General features: G+C 43.3%; 1 protein-coding gene across 2 annotated transcripts; it reads right to left on the bottom strand.

Annotated features, from left to right (window-relative positions):
* Window positions 1–43: 43 nt before the first annotated feature.
* kdm5c (lysine demethylase 5C) lies at window positions 44–18,668 on the bottom strand. 2 transcript variants are annotated; one of them, XM_070967644.1, is made up of 29 exons: window positions 18,277–18,668; window positions 16,415–16,562; window positions 15,241–15,318; window positions 15,010–15,132; window positions 14,742–14,912; window positions 14,395–14,529; window positions 12,529–12,585; window positions 9,366–9,489; window positions 8,794–9,074; window positions 8,522–8,680; window positions 8,300–8,419; window positions 8,040–8,198; window positions 7,335–7,516; window positions 7,005–7,167; window positions 6,795–6,914; window positions 6,512–6,706; window positions 6,169–6,350; window positions 5,892–6,016; window positions 5,653–5,800; window positions 5,489–5,579; window positions 4,987–5,369; window positions 4,726–4,864; window positions 3,768–3,947; window positions 3,456–3,584; window positions 2,571–3,326; window positions 2,370–2,412; window positions 2,073–2,272; window positions 1,242–1,430; window positions 44–1,126 (listed from the first exon to the last, which is right to left on the bottom strand). In XM_070967644.1, the coding sequence occupies exons 2-29, from the start codon at window positions 16,556–16,558 to the stop codon at window positions 1,118–1,120; spliced, it is 4,785 nt and encodes a 1,594-aa protein (XP_070823745.1). In that variant the 5' UTR covers window positions 16,559–16,562; window positions 18,277–18,668; the 3' UTR covers window positions 44–1,117. The 2 variants fall into 2 exon arrangements, with proteins under 2 accessions (XP_070823745.1, XP_070823746.1); XM_070967645.1 differs by lacking the exon at window positions 12,529–12,585 and having other exon boundaries at window positions 18,277–18,626.
* Window positions 18,669–19,450: the final 782 nt, after the last annotated feature.

Genomic DNA, 19,450 nt, shown 5'->3' with positions numbered 1-19,450 from the left:
AAATCTATTATTGATTTTAGGACGAAATAACGAGCCAACAGATCCTAAACAATTCTAAACCTTTATTTTTCTAACAAGAGTGAAAAGAAATAAAGGCAACATTTAAATGAAAAGTTTATACACAAACTCACGACAACTGCGTGTCTGCAATATCAATAATAATAATAATAATAATAATAATATAATAATCTGAACCCAGGAAACAAAAAAACTGCGACAAAGTGAGTTACAGTGAAGTTACCTTAATTTGCAAAGAGAAGGTAGGAGGGAGAAAAAGAGGTCAAATTGAAAGGAATAAAAGATGGAGTCAAAAGGATGGGTGCTTTAAAAAAAAAGAAAAAAAAAGGCATTGAGGGGAGGGGAGGAGGGAGAAAGACAAAGCCAAGAGGTACAGATATCCATTCTGGGAAAGTAGCACCAAAAACATTAATGCCTGTTTTTAACACTTCCCAAAACTTACTCAGTTTAGTCAAAATGCATGTCCCCTCGAAACAGCATCAAAACACAAGATTCAATACAACTAAAAAATACAAGTGTAACCACGGTGCTGTCGTCTAAGTTCAACTGTCAAAACCTTCGGCTGTACCTCAGCTTCAGGATTCATGTCCAAACACAACTGTCTACGTAAACCCATAGCTTATCCAACTTCAACGAGTGGGCTCAAGTCAACGGCCTGCACCGAGGCGGGCTTCGGCTGAACTAGCATTTAATACAGTTGGGATAACATAGCATACTGACTGACCTCAGAGACAACTCTAGACCAAAGACACTCCAATTGGGGTGAAGTCCCACATCGGTCCAACACAGGCTGAATATGTTCACAGGGAAAATGGGTCCGGGGACGATGGTCAATAAAGTTTGTGTAATACAGGGAGTCAGAAAAAAACCATGGTGGGTGAGATGTGGGTGAGTGTCGGATGAGACGGTGGAGTGTAGAAGAAGAGTCATCGCTCTGTTAGTGTCTGAGTGCATGAATGAGGGATGAGAGGGGATGTAGGGTACCGGGAGGGGGATGTCCTGCATCTTTCAATAACTTGACACTGTCTTCTGGCACAGAATGCTCTGTCCCTTCAATTCCTCAGTGATCCACTTCAACAGAGCTCCAGCGATGACTTTATCACAAAATCTGTCACAAAATAAAAGGGAGAGTTTCAATCTCATACACAGTCAGCCTGATTTACAGCTCAAATTTTCAGAAAATGGAAAAAAAGGTGCTTTAATTAAGATGAACATGCTGTCACCTCAGGATGGATCTGGACAGGTACGTGAGGGGAAGGGCTGTGGCTGAGGGGACAGGTTTTCTTTGACTCTGAGGCGTCCAGTGACCTTTCTCCTGCCCCTTCCCCGTTGCCACCTCTGTGGCTCTTCCTCTTCCTTTTGGAGTCCTTGGCTCGTCCGCGGCTGGTTCGCCTCTGCTCCTCGAGCTCAATCTGAGGAGGGAGAGGACGAGGATATTAGAAGAGAGGCAGTTACAGTGAACGAATCTCACGAAAAATGTGAGTTTCCTCCTAAAAAAGCTGCTCAAGATTCAATCAGTCCGACTGTTATGCCTGATAGAACAGAAAAGGTTTTGTGACAGCTCTGAAATGATGCGCACGCTAACAAAGAGTACAAATTTGTGCGCATTTGTACATAATCTGGTCATTTAACTGCATGAATCAACACACTATGGGGAGATTATGCAGTATACCTTCAACACATCTGGAACTAGAGTACACAAGCAGCATGACACCAGTGTGATGCTGTACTACTGGAGCACTGTGGAGTATTTTGTGTGTTTGTGTGGTTTGTTTGGTCTTCTGCACGGGCGCACAGTGACACACAGTTATGCCTGTGGTTTCACACTATTCCACTGATTCACAGGTGTTACAGGAAGCAAGAAATGCAGCAATGTGCCAGCAAAGGCAGAGAAGAAGAATGCTAGCAAGTAAACATGGAAGAAAATGCATTCAACATGTTTGTTATTGCTGCACTGACACACAGTGTGTCTGAAATGTCTTGATTTATGACTGTTTTTGTTGTTTTTGATGTGGCTTTGATGTGACTTTGGGTTGCTTTGCACTTTCCCTGACCTGAATGAGTGTGTGCAACGTGTCCCTGCATGGAACAGAGGCAGCTTGCAGGACCCTGTGGATGAGGAGTGTCTGGTCCAGGGACACTTCAAGCAGATCTCCTTCCAGCTGCAGCTCCTCCAGCTGGGCCCTGGTGCCTGGTGAAAGCTCCACTACCTGGCCTTTTAGCAAAGGCAGAAGGGGCAGCAGAAACCCCACGCCTGAAAAATGAGCAGAGAGGGTAGGATTAATGTCTGTGGGACGAATCACACAACTCAACTTTTGTTGCTTTTTGTTACTTGGAACTCAGCGTCTTACCTGTAACATTTGACTTCTTGCTGATGCCATTTTCACATCCAGCCTGTGGGCAAACAAGCATCGTATGAAACAGGTCATCAATTATATTTCAACTGACAGGAAACACATCGGATAAAATCTAATGAATATTTGAGCCAGTTTCACAGTTAACAGTCCGTATTTGGTTTCATATCAAAATAAAGAGTCAGAATAAGGTGTTACCCGAGCGCCGTTGCTTTCCTTGGTGGTCTTTTTAGGGGAATCCTCCGTCAGATCAATCACTCCTTCCTCTCCTTCACCTCCCTCAGAGTCGGATAAAACAATCACCGAGGTCTCTTCTGTCCCCTTTTGCGAGTCTTCCTCTTTCTCTGTTTCACAATGGAGAGTCTCTTTGAGTTCTTGCAGCCTCTCGAGCGCCTGCTGCAGCTCTGGCGTCTCCAGTGCCTCCTTGGCTCGGCCCTGCCAGTTGATGGCCCTCTCTGTGAGACACTGCAGTGCTTCTCCTTCAGGCAGACGCACCGGCAGCCTCTGCAGGGCGACAAGTAACGCCAGGATAGTCTCCAGGCGAGGGCGCCGCGACCGCTGGCACCGCGGACACAAGAAGCGCGAGTCCCAGTCCCACCAACAGAGGGGGTTCACTGGCGGTCCGGAGGAGGGGAGCAGGGAGGGGAAAGGGACGCAGCCACCATGGAACCAGTCCTTACAGAGATGGCAGCGAAGCTGAGGGGTACGAGGCTGCCCGGCGCACACACACACTGACTGAGGAGGGGTGGTGCAGGCGTGGTTACTGTTACCGTTCTCTTTTACAGAGTCCTCTGAGTGGCTGGATGTGTCCGTCTCCATGGCGTCATCCCACCTCCCGTTCTCCTTGTCGGCCTTGAAATTTGCAGTGTTAAGTCCAGATTTACACATGTTCAATTTCTGTAGCCTCAGTAGTGCCTCCTTCTCCTGGTGCTCTCCCTCTTTGAAAGCCATCACCTGCAGGCAAGACACACAAATCCCGTCAATCCCCAAGAAGTATTTATGCATAAAACATTCACGTCCAGAAAGGCAGAGCTAAACCTCAGACAGATTAAAAATAGACGACGACATGTTCAATAAACTCACAATAGCTGCAGGGTCCCTCAGGTCCTGCGCAGAGAGGCCCAGAGTGTTGGTGTCAGAGTCATCTAAAGGCTCATCCAGCAGCTCCGTCTCACCTCGCCTCTCTCTCCTCTTTGCACACGGACACAACACCTGAAGGGAAACATGGAGTTCAATGCATGCTCTCATCAAGGCTGCCTTGTCAAGAGCTCAGCTTCTGAAGTGGAATGCTGCACTGATGTAAGTGTACAGATAACTTATGGCGTTCCGTGTTGACAGAAATTCAATCCATTTAGTTCAACTCTGATAATTTCATTTTTCCCTTGAGTTGCCCACCTCCAGCAGACTGTGCGGACTGCTCTTCTTCAAGAAGGTCTTGCTGGCCTTGTCCCTCCAGGAGTGAGCGCTGGCCACCTGCAGCTCCAGTTGTCTCAGCTCCTCCATGAAGACTGGCAAGTCCCTACCAATAGCCACCAGGCCCTCTAGGTCATCCAGACACGGGTAATGCTCCCCATTCTACAACAAACAAAAGAAAATGTATGTAACTATTTCACCTTAAAATAACAGCTTCACTACCTGTAACAGAGAGACTGGCACTTCTGTCATTCCACTCGGTACTGTCAATGCAATTGCGTAAGCATGTACCATCTTTCACAACAGCACTACGTCACACACCAGCAACCGTGTCTCTGATTTTGATGAGTAGATCATGTATTATTGAGGAAAATTAATGAATTTGATGTAAAACAACACGGCCCTATTTTTTAATCAAATGGATCTTTTTCCTCCATGTACAGCTCCGACACTGCAGTTCAGTGGATCTGTCATGTTCGGGCGACGCTCCTTCTCATTTGCGATGCTTGATCGGAAACCATCGTTTTTTTCATGTTTCCCAACATGATGTGTGATTCTGCGCATACAGCCTCAAAGTCGTCAACAAACTTGGATCTACTGAAGTGGATGCACTGCTGGGAGTTTGTTGAAATGATGAGCTCTTGCTAATGCGCTGCCACTCGCTCTCTCCCTCTGAGGACTTCTTTAACATGACTGTGTGTGTTTTTCCCTGTTCGTTCAGCTTAGGCACTGTGAAAAGGTGCTTGTAATTGTCAGGAAAACCTTGATTTTCATTAACTGTATCCACAGTTTGGCCAATTTCCTCAATACAGTTAGAACTGATTCTCTGTTTTATTATAAAATTGCACAATTCTGTCCATATTTTCTGCAGTGTGGAAATCATAGGACAGCATGGGGAGAATAAGAATGGTGCAAATCTAAAAGACATCAGAAAATTTACCTGGATTTCCTCGAGGTCTGTTACCCAGGCCCGCGCTCGAGTGAGGCAATCCTGCAGAGCCAAGATGTTGGGCAGCTTGACTGGAATGAGCTGGGCCTCGTTTACTATTGCCTCCAGAGTAGAAAGAGGATGCTTTTGCCTGGAAGGACAAGAACATGACAAGAGACTTTGATGGCTTTGCGGCAGGATAAACCAGTTGTAAAATGGCGACATCTGTGGCAGGTGAAGTTACAGAGAAAAGCTTGATTTGACTTGTCTTACCTTTGTTCGAGACAGATCTGTGCTTTCTCCTCCCAACGTTCTGCAATGGTCAGCAGCTCCTGAAGCTCTGCCATGGCCGTCTCCACAGACACACTCTGGGGCACGTTGCACCCTGCTTCCATGAGGTTCCTCAAAACATCCAGTGTCACCTCCTGCCTCTCCCCTCCTTCTGTGCCCAGGGTGCGCCTCACCTCTGCCAGCCAAAGGCCCTGCTCCTTCAGGCCCTGGAGCAAAGTACACTCTGGTACCACGACGAGCAGCTTGGCCCCCTGCTCCAGCAAAGTCTGCAGCTGCTCCGGCGGTGGAGAGTCCCTCCTCCAGTCCCCGTCGTTGACCAGTGCTTGAGCCTGGCTCTGGAAATCCTCCACTGTCTGCAGAACCGCCTTGAAAATCACACAGTACAAGAGGTAAAACGTAAGTGCTCTAAGTAAGGCTTTTTGAATGCAAGGAAAAATCAGACAAAAATAGAAGCTGGTTTCCTCAGTGTGACATAACTTCTCACCTGCACTTCCTCCAACTGGTTCATCACACAGGGCAAGTTCTGCATCGTTTCTACCAAGGATTTCAGCTCTGCCAAAGTCATCTTGGTTTCACTGAAAGACAGCGAAGTGTAAGTGCATGTAACTGAACAGTTAGTGTAAATGCTAAGTTTGTGTCCCATCATACCTGGTCTTTGAGCTACTGAGGAGTTCAGTGCTTGTCTGTTCGCAGCGTTCAATGTCTTTAAGAACAGTGTTGAGTTTCCGCAGGAGTTCGTTGTTTGGAAACTTTTTTTCCGCTGCTTCTGTCTTTAGCATCTCAAGGTCATCAATCCCTGTAATTCAATAAGAATTTGATCTTCTTCCAGTTTCTTTTAAGATCATAATTTTCTGTGTCTAAGGGATTCATATATGTCGATTTCCTACCTATCTTGTTTCCTTCTTCCTGCTCAAGTGCCTCTTTTACTCTGTTGGCCCAGGAATCGAAGGACTCGGACCGAACCTTTAATCTGTGTAGCATGGCTAACAACTCATCCAGGGTATATCTGTACCTGCAAAGTGAAGGGATAGCAGAGAAGATTAAAATAGCCGGTGGTGATCAAAATGGAAAGAACATAACATTATCTTTTAAAAGACTCACTCACAAATTATGGTTCGCTGCAAAGCACTCACACAGACACACAGCTACACGACAGATTAATACCTGAGGTAGAGTTTTTCAGTGGGGCAGTTGCACAGATCCTGAGTGTGATAGAGACACACCAGACGCTCGGGACAGTTGGAGCAGGCCAGAGCAGAAAGGAAGCATGTGGTCTTACATTTATCGCACTGTCTCTCATCATCAGGCAGCAGCTCAAATGCTTCACGCTCTGCTTCAGTAATACCCTGCAGGTCCAACACACAGATTTTATCAGACTGTCAGGAGTTTTTCCCCATGTTCTCATTGCAACATAACAATATCAGACTAATTCAGCACAATACCAAACTGAACTATGCACATATAACATGAACAAAAAAACATAACTAAGATCTATTTATTGTCTCACCCTTTCCATCAGACCCTTCCGCAGCTTCCTCTCCTCCTGAACAATAATGAACATTTCCCGGTGTGTAGCTGCAGCCAGGTTGAGGTCTAGTTTCTCTGGGCTGGCCGCCATTTTGCAGGTGAGCTCCTCGTGGGAGAATACACAATACCTCCTTAGACGCCGGTAGTGCTCAATACAGGAACGGCCGACAGGCAGCTGAGAGGGAGAGAGAGAAGTGATGTTGATTATGCAGCATTAACGATGTGAAATGACAGCTTGGGACAGAAGGTGTACACAGTCATACCCAGTCTGCAGTGCAGAAGTTTACAGCTTCAGCAAAGTTATATCCCTGATTGAAGCCACTGTGGTAGGCTCTGGGGAAGGTGATGACAAACTCTCCGGCACACTGGTTGGTACGTACAACCTGCGCATCAGAAACAGAGCTCGATCAAAGAAAACTTCTCTACAAACCGCATTTCTGCTGCGTGCATGTGTTTTTGTGTGCGACACTGACCGGTACACCGTGAGACATGAGGATGTTGGGGTTCATGATGGTGACCAGCTGGTGCAGGAGGTCAGGCTGAAACTCAAACAGCTCTGGAGTCAGCTTCTTCATCACCTCCTCAAGTCGCTCAGCTGCCACAGAGGGAACGCCGTACCAAGTCTTGGGTTCACCCCTGGAGGTGATGAATAAGAGGGAAGTGAAGCACAGAGAGGCAATGTTAGTAAAATGTCACATGACATTATCATATTCTCTGCATTAAAATTAAAAGCTGCAATTCTTTAAGCATATGACTACAATGACCTGCCAAATCCACAACAACAGACAAAGAGCATTCTGTACCAGTGCAGGTAGTTGATGGAGTAGCTCCAGTGATCCTCAATGTGCCAGCAGAAAGCTGAGAACACCATGCCTACGTAAAGCCAGGGCACCTTCATCCCAGAGATGTCTCCATTAATGTGGCACAGGAGGGACTGCTCCAGCACGGGCATCACATTCAAGTTCCAGCCACTGCGAGCATATTCCTGACCAACAAAGAAAAGAAAATGAGGCCCCCGATCCAGACTGATTCCTGATTTTAATTTTTTCATATATAATTTGCACAAGAAAAAAAATCCCACTTTTGCTTTAAATGCCACCATCTCAACCAAGCGCCTACTAACCCCCATTACAACTGAACAACATTAGTACAGGTAGCAATCTCTTGGCTATCTCATCTACCTTTGTACTGTACTCACAACTGAGCAGTTATGTTTCTGTAAATGCAATTATGTTATTTTCAAGAGCGTCATTGACGTGAGTAGGGATTGCTTTGTCGAGTGCACTCATATTGAAATGTTTACAGAATGCCACATTGACCTTTTACAGTCATCACACTCCATTTAAAATCTACTTCTGGTGGATTTCAACTCTTTACCAAAGTAGTTTCGAACATTGTCAACAATGGTCTCACGCAGGATGCTGTGGTCTTCACTCTGACTTTGACATCTACTCAAGCAAAGCTTTAATAAAAACAGCTGAGGTTACAAAAGAAAACAATGTGCGTACCTCCTCTTCCTTTGTGAGCTTCCTCTTGCCATTGTTCATTGGGAAGCCACTGCCAAACTCTTTGGAGTGTATGTCCGCTCCATACTCAACAGTCACGTCCTCCTCGATACTGCTCACTAACCTCCAGAACTCTCTCTCCACAAGCTCAGTGGGAACCATCTACACCACCAACGACACACACAGGCTACAGATTAGTCTCTCACATGATCACCCGTCATGCTTCATGATGAACAGGTGATATCTTGTGTGGCTGTGCTTACATGGACAGGCATGTTGAAGTAATCTGCTTTGAAGGCATCCGCCATCTCCCCAAAACTCTGCAAGGTGTACTCTCGTGTAGCCTGTTCAAAGCCAAATGCTTCAGCAGGTTTCTTGCACTCCTAAAAAAAATGTTAAAAAATGAGAAGTTCAAAGCAAAGATTAGTCAAACATGTCACAAGTACTACAGACGCCAACAAGTGCTTTAAAACATTTTTACTTACTTCTGCCACACACTTAGGGCATCGCCAGTTGCCTTTTGGAGGATCGGCGAGTGGGGGGAGCAGACAGTAGGTGTGGTAATTATCATCGCAGCCATCACAGAGCAAGAGCTTCTCGTCGTCGTCTCCTCGACCACACATCCGACACACAAAAGAATCCACCTTTGAAGAGGAAAAAATAAGAGCACAACATTGACTGTAGGGCTCAAGATTACCGGGGTCATGTTGATCTCAACCTCTGACGAGCACCAGGGTGCATCTTCTGGTCTACTTACACACTGCGGGTTGCTGATGTTGCGTCTGAGCCTCATGGTCATTTTTGTGCACGGTCTATCTGAATCATCTTCCTCCTCATCATTGTCTTTCCCATCCTCATCCTCTGCTTCTTCTTTCTTCACTTCTGTCTTTGCGGTGACGGTAGGGGGGGGCAGTTGGGGGTTCGACATACCGCCGTCACTCTGCCTCTCTTGAGGCTCCAGTGGCTCCACTTTGACTGGGGCATCAGCAGGAGGAGGAGACACGTTCTCCTTGATGGTAACCGTTTGAGGCAGCTCATCTGAAAGAAGAGTAAGGTTCAGAATCGGAGGTGGTCGGTTATCAGACGATCAAATTTTTTACAGTGCGGGGCTCAAAGTTGGCAGGATGGTTGTATCTTACAATCCTGCCTATGCACACTATCAGACTGAGCCAATAACTGAGGACTTGCAGCTTTGCTCACATTATTGCTTTAGCTGCATCAAAATTTCCAGCTTTCTCAATGTTACTGTTGCCAGACTTTTGGGAACCTTATAGGTTTAACTGTGTGTGTGAGAAGGGGGTCAAATGAGGCTGTGGTCATGGCACTTACCTTTCTTCCTAATGCCTTTGTCCCTTGCCACCAGCCCAAGTCCCATCATCTTAGGTCCTGCCCCGTAGATCTGTAGCTTCTTCAGTTCTGGGTTCTTCTCTATGTCTTCCTCCGTGGGTTCAGGCTGCGGATGAAAGCGCACTTTCATCACCAAGGCACAGACATAACTTTTCTCCAAAGCAAACAGAGCAAAGCAAGGGTCTACGGCAAACAGTTAAAACACGAGAGCATAGCAATGCATCACAGGAGGGGATTATGCTCGGTTAGAAAGTGAGGAAAGGTTAGCCTACATCACAGTGAAAGCTAAAAGGTTGACCCACCACCAGAACACACAATCACCAGAAGTTGCAACCATACAGTTAGGTTATCATTTAGGTTTGGTTAATTGTGAGTGTTTTTCTCAAATCCTTGGTTTATGTTCTTAGTATATTATTTAAAAAAAAAAACATTTCAAAAGCAAAAAGCTACTTTCAGTTAGTTTAGGCTGTCATTTGTCATGTGTTTTAGAATTCTGTTTGGTAGAAAGGTTAAATAACATACACATCATACTACGTCCAAGCTGAATATCCACCGTTCTGATCAGGTTGTTTTTACTTTACTGCAGAGGTCTGTAGAAGCAACTGTAGCCAAAATACTTTTTTTATTACCTATAATCTCTGTCTCGCCCACTGGTCTCGACAATTACTGTGTTTGGTCTTGACCTTGTCCACAAAGTCCTGACTACGTCCAGTAAGATTTTTTTTTTTTTTTTTGCCTGAGCCTTCTGTACTTCCAGCGTCTCTGGCTGCTCTTCTGGCAGACCGGAGAGGCTGATCTGCTGTCAGTTCCCCACAGAAAGACAAAATCCTTAATTCTTCAATATGACGTTCTGGTCGGCACCTTCATTTACAAAAACAGGCAATCTTTATTTGTCTCTGCCATGTAACAAGCCAGCTTTCTCATTTTAGACCTGTCGTTTTAAGCACACTGGTGTGGAAAGATGTCGTACTTACATAGTTAGTTTTAACACTATCCTGTATTTATTTTTTGTGATTCTAATATAAATATATTTGTGTTCAGAGTTGTAATCAATGGGTGCTGTTTTGTTCTTTTTAAATTGGGTTTTGCCTTGAACTTGTCTCAGAAAAAAGTAATCTTGACTTCAGCCCCAACAGTACTGCATTGTTATATCATGCTTAGAGATCGTCATCTCATTTCCTCTTCTCGCTTTCTATTATTGGAGTCATATTTTGCGCTGTTCTTGTCCCAAGAGGGCCTTGTTTACAGAAAACTGCAGTGGACCTCATCTTCTTGCAGCAGGAAGCTTTTCGGTATGTGGACACATCGGGTGAAAATCTGTTTAAAGTGATCAAAAGTTATGTTTGTTTAATGAGCCTTAATGCCGCAGTGAAGGCTTTACCATTTTAGACTGAAATAATTTTTGCAAAGTAATTAAATTTCATTGTAACATTTTTCATTAGACATTTGGCCAAACTTTTGGGCACTAGTTCCAATTTGCCATATGATTGCAAAAAGTACACACAAGTTATGTGCGATTAGTATAAAGTGGGCGGAAACACAAAAGGTCTTAATGTCACTTTGAGTAATCAGTCAGTAGTCTGATCTAACAAGAACGTTAAAGCAGGACGTCACAAAATCCCCAGTTTCCATCCAACTCAGAACTTACTCTCTAAACATCCATTTAAGGTGGCAACTTCGTCCTAATCTTTTTTCCTAAAAATTCGATCATATGAACCCTTTCTCTTCTCAGGTGTGCACCAAAAAGTCGTAGTCCGTATGCAGTCAGAAAGCAACCCGTACTCCCACAGCAAGATAATTCATGTTTGCATGTCAGGACATTGCTATTGCCATTCATAGCACAAAAACTGAACAGATACAATGCCATAAAAGATGCCATTCAGACTTTTCCAAGGAGGGTGATGGAAGAAGCATGTTTGTTTTTGACTTTGAGCCTGTATGCAGCTGCACACCCTTCAGTCATGCAGATGGGACTCTGGCTGCCACACATTGCTCTTTATTTTCTGCATATATAAAAACAAGCTCCTTTTCCTGGCACCCCAACTTTGTTGACCAAAGGACTCTGCAGAGTGAAATGAGGATCGCAGGCAGTATACAACAAAGCAGATCAGTAAGGCTTGATGGTGAGGGGCAGTCAAACCAAAGTTTGGCCTCAAACAAGCAAACATTGAGAGACTTAGAAGCCAACAACAATTCCATGTTCAGAAAGGGTAACTGATTTTTAATGCTTCTTAAGACTTCAATATTTTACTGTCCATCATCACACTGTGGTGCTCTGTATGTGAAACCCTAAACTACTAGGTTTTCCTGTGTGAGGGCACTCCAAAGATAACGCATGCAGCCACACTGCTAGCTGCGATAGGGCACAGACAGCAAGGCAAAACAGCCAAAAGTGCAAAGACACACAGGCAGCCCAGAGACAAAGCATTTCAAGCCAGGTACAACCACAGAGAACGAGCATGGGTGAAAGAGAGAAGGCTAGCGAGCGCATCAGCCCCACAACTAAACTAGAAAAGTGTGTTTGGCAGTTGGAGACGAAGTCAACGCTTCTTAGCGCCTATAGTGAACTGTGCCATTTAGGACACGTGAAACATCAATTCTTAACAACACTGCACTACTTCAATTCTGCATGCAACACCAAGTTTTTTTTTTGTTTTGTTTTGTTTTTTAGCAAACTGTAATAGAATACCTCAAAACACACTGACAAGGCCCCAGGACATCTTTGTCCAACATGAGAATAGATGGTCTCACTTTTAGTAACAGCCCCTGAGTGTGTTCATAGAGAACAAACAGCTGAAATATAAACAAACAAACAGGCCAGGGAATTCTTATTGTCTGTGTTCACTGTCTGGTCTAGACATTTAAAATAATGGTGAATATGCACCAACTATTACTATAATGCCACAGTCAGTTATTTTTAACGGCAACGTGTCTGTAGCAGTCATGTGACCCTATTGTGGGTTGCCAACCCTACGCTGAGAAACTCAAGGCGCATGAATGCATGTTAATGAAAATGTTTTCGTGGTTAGTTAAAATTAAAAAAACGAAACATCTAGAAAACTTCTGGAAGGGTGAGGTGGCTGAGGAAAAGAGGCGGGAAGAGAGCAGGGGCAGAAGGTGAGCTCATATGCTCGAGAGGCAGTACCGCAGAGATGAGTTGAGAGCCAGTGGTGAGAGGATGGGGGGCCAGATCCTCTGGACCCTGCAAGGGGAGACAATAACAGCAACAATAAACTAAGACAAGAGGAAAAAGGAGATGAGAGAGGAAGGGAGAGAGCCTGGAAAGAACCAGTAGCTGCAGGGAAAATATCACTGGGACACATTATTAGACAAGGGTCACGTTACAAGCGGGACCTCTGAAGGTCCAAAGGGAAATTTTGTGGACTTGCTAAATCCTTTCCTTCAAATTCAAGGTTAAGTTTATTTTTTGGCACCAAACCGAAATGGGTTTGGGGACAGGAAATCAGGGTTTGCCAACAAGTTTGTCATCATGCACGATATCTGGCATACTGAAGCATAATGAGGTCCGTCCAGCTAGTGGCAAACAATAAAATCAACTGGATAACTGCATGTTAAGCTAAATGGCTACAAAATACAGTGCCATCTGCTTAAAAATGTGTTAATAAAGAAACCCCCATACCTCAAGATATTGTCCTGTACAGGTTGTATAAGTAATGATAACAAAAAGTGAAACAATGCCAGCTTGTCAATCATTGGATGACATTTTTTACAAACATCTGCATCAAATTTTCTTGTGTTCCCATCAATTCAGCATATAACTAAATATGCAAAACAAAAAAAGGATGTATTCCAGCATAACAAATGAAAAAACTTAGGTCCACCAGCGAGCGCTGTGTACTCAAAGTATGATGAGTAGGTCATTAACAACCTGGGGGGAGGGGGGTCGGGTAGAAAATGAGGCATCATTACCTTGCATGTAACAAAAGCATGAGATAACAGGATGCAGGCTGGTCCACATTAATGCAAAAAAAAAATATGTGGCCTTTGAAACAAACAGTTGTGTTTGCTTGGAGATGGGAGTGGAGGAAACAAAGCGGAGAACAAAATAAGCCGAGGAGCAGAGAGCGAAAAACAGCAGCGTGAAGCACAGCAGCATGGTGGGATGGAGAGTAAGCAAGCTGGGATGCGCTCTGAGTGCTTTATCACACCTTCCAAATACTACACTGTAACCAAAGCACAAGGTCACATGGATAAGCACAGAAAACAGGTAATATGACAGCATGGTACACACTACAAGACTGTCATCCAACAAACACTTGAGTAGATTGTTGGCTTGACTTTGTGTTAGCCTCTATTGATGGAAGCTGTTATTCATTTGGCTGATCAAGCAGTAGATAGTGATCCTATGGATGGTAACAAACATCATGAGAGACTGCCAGCCTTCTGCATCTGCTGTTGAATTCATATCATCAAATAGCAAATATACATGTATTGTTCACTGAGGTTTACATCCTGGAAGTAACTCTGCAGATTTGCTTCAATCACAACATAAAAACACACTGTTGTTTGCACATTTATTAGTAGAACACCAATGAATGTTACGATGAAACTAAACTAGCAATTACTCAAGAACAAATACAAAGAAATACCATCATTGGCAAAGATTTTGATGTGTGGTTTAAGTCCTGTGAAAAACCATCCCAGATGAAGTAATTATATACAGCCCGAACACCTGGCAGTTAAATTCATTCGCAGGTTGAAATTCACACCTTTAACTCAGAGACACAGCTGAAATTAATTCCTCTTTGGCAGATCAGCTGCAACAAACCCAGGCAGTGTTTGTGGTCTCGAAAAGCAGCAACACGAACCAAAATTGGACTTTTCTCAGATTGTTTTCTCGGCTTGATTTTGAGGTGGTGCGGCACATACAGAAACATGATCCAAAGAATTATATTTAAGTGAGCAAAGTTCATCCTGTGTAGGGCTACTGGTCATAGAGGTATGAAAATGTACCGAATGACAAGTCCGGATAGATACTCTCACTACTCACATCAGGCTGGCAGCGGTTTGCTCTGCGTCCGTAGCTGCTAATTTTGGATGGCTGCACAGACTGTCGCAGGGGGATGGAGTGGGGCTTGTACTCTTTATCCACATCCTCACCATCATAGTGCTTTGGCTTGCAATGCTAAAGATGATGCAAAAAAGAGAAGAGTTTACATTAAAGCATGTCCAAATGTGCTACAGATGACTTATCACAGCACATCTTTTGATTCCAACCAAAGTAAAGTGTTGAATGCATCACATAGTGACTAAGCTACTGTTCATAGATGAACTGATTTTGAATGCTGTTTATTAACTGATCATCCTTGGTAACACAAAAAGGAGAGACAAAAATACCGGCAGGCTGGCACCAGACTGGAACATTTCAAAGGGGTAGACGATCCTCTCATAGTGCGAGCGCAGCAGGGAACCGATGTTCTTGCCTGGAGGATAGCCAAGCCTCTGGGCCACGCGAGCCCAGCGCCGTTCCTTACACACCATCTCAAAACCTCCTTCATCTGTCACAATCTGGAACAGAAAAGCATTTTTGTGACAATTTTAACAAATCGTGAACAGCTTTCATTTTTTTTTCTTTCTGAGTCAAAACAAGTCAATGGATATCTACCTTTGACAGGCTGAAAAGATCAAGGATGCGCCTTTCAATGTGTGGGATTTTCAAGGAGGATGCCTGGATCTCCCAAAACCTGGCTATGCGATCCAAATAATTAAGCTTCACTCTGGTCTCCGCCTAAAATGAGATGCATGAAGGACCACCATGATTTTCATGACTAGTTCCACCAATAACTTCAATTATCTGTCAACAGTGCATAATTTTAATGGGAAAAAGGGAACTTACCTCCAACTCATTAAGCCTCTGGATGCGGGGAGTGAAGCGGAAGCTATCCAGCTCCACTGAAAATGGTGGTTGCCAGTCCTATTTGGGAGGAAAGAAACGCAATTAAACATGTAAGATTACACGATGTAAGAGCAACTTGTGTCATTTATGTTTTGGCGTGACCTCTAATATTCAAGAACTTATTAAAAACAACAAATATACATGGACATGGAAAATTAAAGAGACAGTGAGTTAAGTTTGACCTTAACCCTGATTTAACTATGACTTTCAGCCTCAAGAACTTGGCTCAGCTTTAACCGGGAAGGATAATCAAGATCCTACTCAAGGTCCTACTTTTTTCAGTAAAGTTTACACTATCAAGAATTAATGGCCTGCCCTCTCACCAATCTATGCTACAGAAATTCTAATTCCTACAAGATCATGACATAGAAATGTCCTACACGTCGGTAATCGGTTATTAAAAATGACACATTATTCATGTTCAGGGCAGGAAACCCCCAGCTGACAGAACCTCTAGATAACAAACTCTGCCTGACTGGTTAGACAGGATCACTTGCGTTAAGGTTTGTGAAACCTGCTAACTCAAAGACAGCCTATAGGACTCCATTTTCATAGCTCAAGATCACCTATAGGCAATTTGACTGGCAGGGGGCGGAGGGAGATACGTCACAGCATTGTGTTTAAACTATTTACACACTAAAAACAAACCTTTTTAATAGCAATGTCTCCTCTATTCAAAACCACAGTTCCTTTTAAAAGTCTGTGTGACTGTGCTTCGCGTATCACAGCGTGATGTTCCTTTTCACACTATCTTATGGTTAATATCAGAATCAAATCGTATCTGTAATGTTAATTACTCTTATGGAGCGCAAAGTTTTGGTGAGCAGGCTTATAGAGAACAGAGATGTGGGGTGTTAAAGCCATGAATAAAGGTTGTCAGCACAACCCTAATAGCCTGACAAAGAAAAATAAGGAAAAAAATAGAAATCTATCATTTGTCACCAGAACTGATTTAGTCTCTCGGATGATGGATAAAACATTTCCAAGACTGGAAAAGAGAGTTCATGGGCTTTTGACTTGGAGGTTAAACTCTGTGCATGCTACACATTACACACACACAACTCAGGGAACATGCCATTTCTTCAACATAATCCAAACATAAGCAAATATTTACTGGTGGAGGTCGAATTTTGCAGATTCCAGACTTCTCTGCAATTGGACGTATCTTGGCGATGTAGCCCAGGGGATCCTGAAACTCCTCCCATGACGGCTCAAACACTGGACACTCCGGAGGAGGTACAAACTCTTCCCCTTCCATTTCCCTGACAACAGGAAGACCAACAATGAAAAACAAGTTAATTAACTCAGGCTCACTAATGGGCATGACAGCACAAATACAGCATGCCAAAAAGCATTATATATGCAAATCTTGTTTTTAGTTTGTAGAGACTTTAAAACCCCCAATAATTCAAAGCTTTAATCTTTGCTTAGCTACTTGATCTCCAGATACTCTGGAACAGCTCAAGTGAAGTCAGGAGATACAGATACTTCTGACAAGTATGTTCACTAACCAGCATTTTGTCTTTGGCAGTGATACTTACGCAACACATGTCTCTCAATAAATGTTCCTAATGACAGTGAACTCAAAGAAGTGCCTTGTGGGTGGATTCAATTTTAAAAAATGCAATGTAGGAAGTTATTTAATCAAATGATTAGTAAAATGAACCAGTGTATCAAAAAATTAAAGGTCAACAACAACAATTACTCCAAAAGGTTACTGCATTTGTTTACTCTTACAAAAGCATAACTTCCTGGCCTAGCACAGCATTGTAATGCTGCGTACAGATATACAAGTTAGTTCCTCTACGTGTTTCATAGCAATTTCCTCCAAAACCCTCCATAACAGTCAGTGGCAGAAACATGGGGAATCACAGGATGAGGATTTTTTTTTTCTTTTTTGTCCTCAAAGTGGTCCATGTTGAAATCCCCTCCCCCAACATCAGACACAACAAAACAAATGCCATGCTCTGGTGAATCAACAAGGCCCAGTGTGGAAAAAAGGGCAAAACTTCTAAGTAATGCTTCATCAGCTGCAATACAGAACAACAATCAAATGATTTAAAAGCAGAAGTGATGGCAACATTTCTGTATGCACTTGAGCAATAAGAACTGCTTCTTGTTATTTGTAGGAGCCTTAATAAGAGTCTTGATTTTATCCTCGTGTACTTCTTATATAAATAATATCGAAATGAAGACAGCTTGGTGCTGGGACTTCAGTGACATGTATCCCATCTATCTTGATTCTTCTAGGGCCTTCAGACAAACAATGGCGTGGAGGCCATGAACCCTAAGGTATAGAAGGCCATGAAGGCATCACTGCTCGCCTGTGGGCTGGGTTGGACTGATAAAGCTTTTGCGACAAAAATGCCACGATTACTCGATTACACTTGCCAAACAGTCACATTTAAATGTCGATGCTGCCTTTCATCTTGTGAACATTACCCAATAACACACATTTCTGTTAGCTGACAACTGTTAGCTACGAGCTACTAAACTTGGGAGAACTGGTGTTAAAACTAACCTTACCTTCCAGCAGCAGCCACAACAAGAGAGACGAAGAAAAAAAACCCCTTCCTTCTCAATTTCAATTATTTATAGTGGGTTAGCAAGGTGTCATTCATTTCTCCTCTTCGGGCAATCATGATGTCTATTTGTGTCTATTGTTCAGCTATCAGAGGCGATAACGCCGTTTACAGCTTACGTTCACGTTAGCATCAAGGCCTCCACTTTCTCAGCCTGGTCCCATTGCCTCCCACGGGTTTAGATAACTAGCATTAGTTAGCTAATGTTAACTGTAGGCTGAGGGGAAAAAGTCAACAATATGACCGCACACAAGCTAACCTACACATCCAAATCGACGTTAGCAGCTAGCTAGTTAACGCTAGTCAGATACATGTATGTGTAAGAAGAAATGCTAACATGCAGTTATTTGTTGACCCCTTTCTATTAGTGTCTCGTTGCATTTCCTTGACTGACCGAAGACACCTCGATGTCCCGGGGTATGATAGGGCTGGTGGCCGCTCTCCTTCCTCTGTTGTTGTGATGACTGGTGGTTAGCTAACGTTGGCCAGCTGTGCTCGGTCCAGTTGGCTAGCTATCGCTGCTAGCAAAGTTGACCGTTTTTCAGGCTCGGGTCTCCATATACACCGTTCTGTCAAACACTCAGGTTGAAAACATTGATGGCAGAGGTTCGTTTAATAGTAAACGAGAGTCTCAAACTTTATCGGTTATGTCGTTATCAATCATTTTCCGACCAACATCATCACTCTCTTCAGGCCGTCCTATCTTTCTTGACGAGACGCCATCTTAGTTTTTTTCTCACGACCGAAGCACAACCTCTTCATCTTCACACCACGTCCCTCACGTTTCCTCCCTGAAAGTAGTACGCACGTACGCCAAATAAAAGTCCTGTAATTACAAAGGGGCCCGTTGAGGAAGAAGTACATTATGTAATCTCATTACAGTTAAATCGCATTACTTTAATTTAAGTAAGTAATTTTCGTTGTAAAAGTACGTAAATGTAGACTCAGTTGTGCGTGGCCCTTTTCGTAGAGTTACGTTATTGTCTTAATGTAACATTACTGTGTAGGCAGAACCAGTTGATGATGACTGAAATTCACTTTCATTATATATTTTTGGGTTGTTGCAACAATGCATTATTGAAAAGTTGCGTGAGTTTTCTGGATTGATATACAGCTGGCTCAGAGTAAATTAAAAAGTGAAATATTTCTGCATAGCTGCGTAAAATAGAAATTCAGCTCACCTTGAACTTACACACAGCATATTGGAGCTGAGTGACACTGTCAGTTCCTCCTAATTTGATAAAAAGTTTAAGTTTAATGATTTTTCTTTTCTTATTGTACTCAATAAGTGTAATTAAGTGCTGTGAGATTACCCAAAACCCACTGGTACTGCAATGCTGTCATTTGGTCACTGGATAAAAAGCCCCTTGTAAACTTGGGGTCTACCTTTTTTTTTTTTTTTTTTTTTTCTTTTTTGGGATTATTCTACATTTTCAATCATACTGCTAAAAACTATTATCTTAAACTTCTTTAATTGTCTTTAGTTATATGTACATAATTAATATTTCTCTTCATCTTGCAAGGTTGATATCGTAATTCCATAACCAGTTCATTATCGAGAACATTTT

The sequence above is a fragment of the Chaetodon trifascialis genome, chromosome 8, assembly GCF_039877785.1.
Source record: "Chaetodon trifascialis isolate fChaTrf1 chromosome 8, fChaTrf1.hap1, whole genome shotgun sequence".
NCBI classification, from domain to species: domain Eukaryota; kingdom Metazoa; phylum Chordata; class Actinopteri; order Chaetodontiformes; family Chaetodontidae; genus Chaetodon; species Chaetodon trifascialis.
The sequence above is the reverse complement of the archived record's forward strand: the minus strand, read 5'-3'. Positions and strand labels throughout refer to the sequence as shown.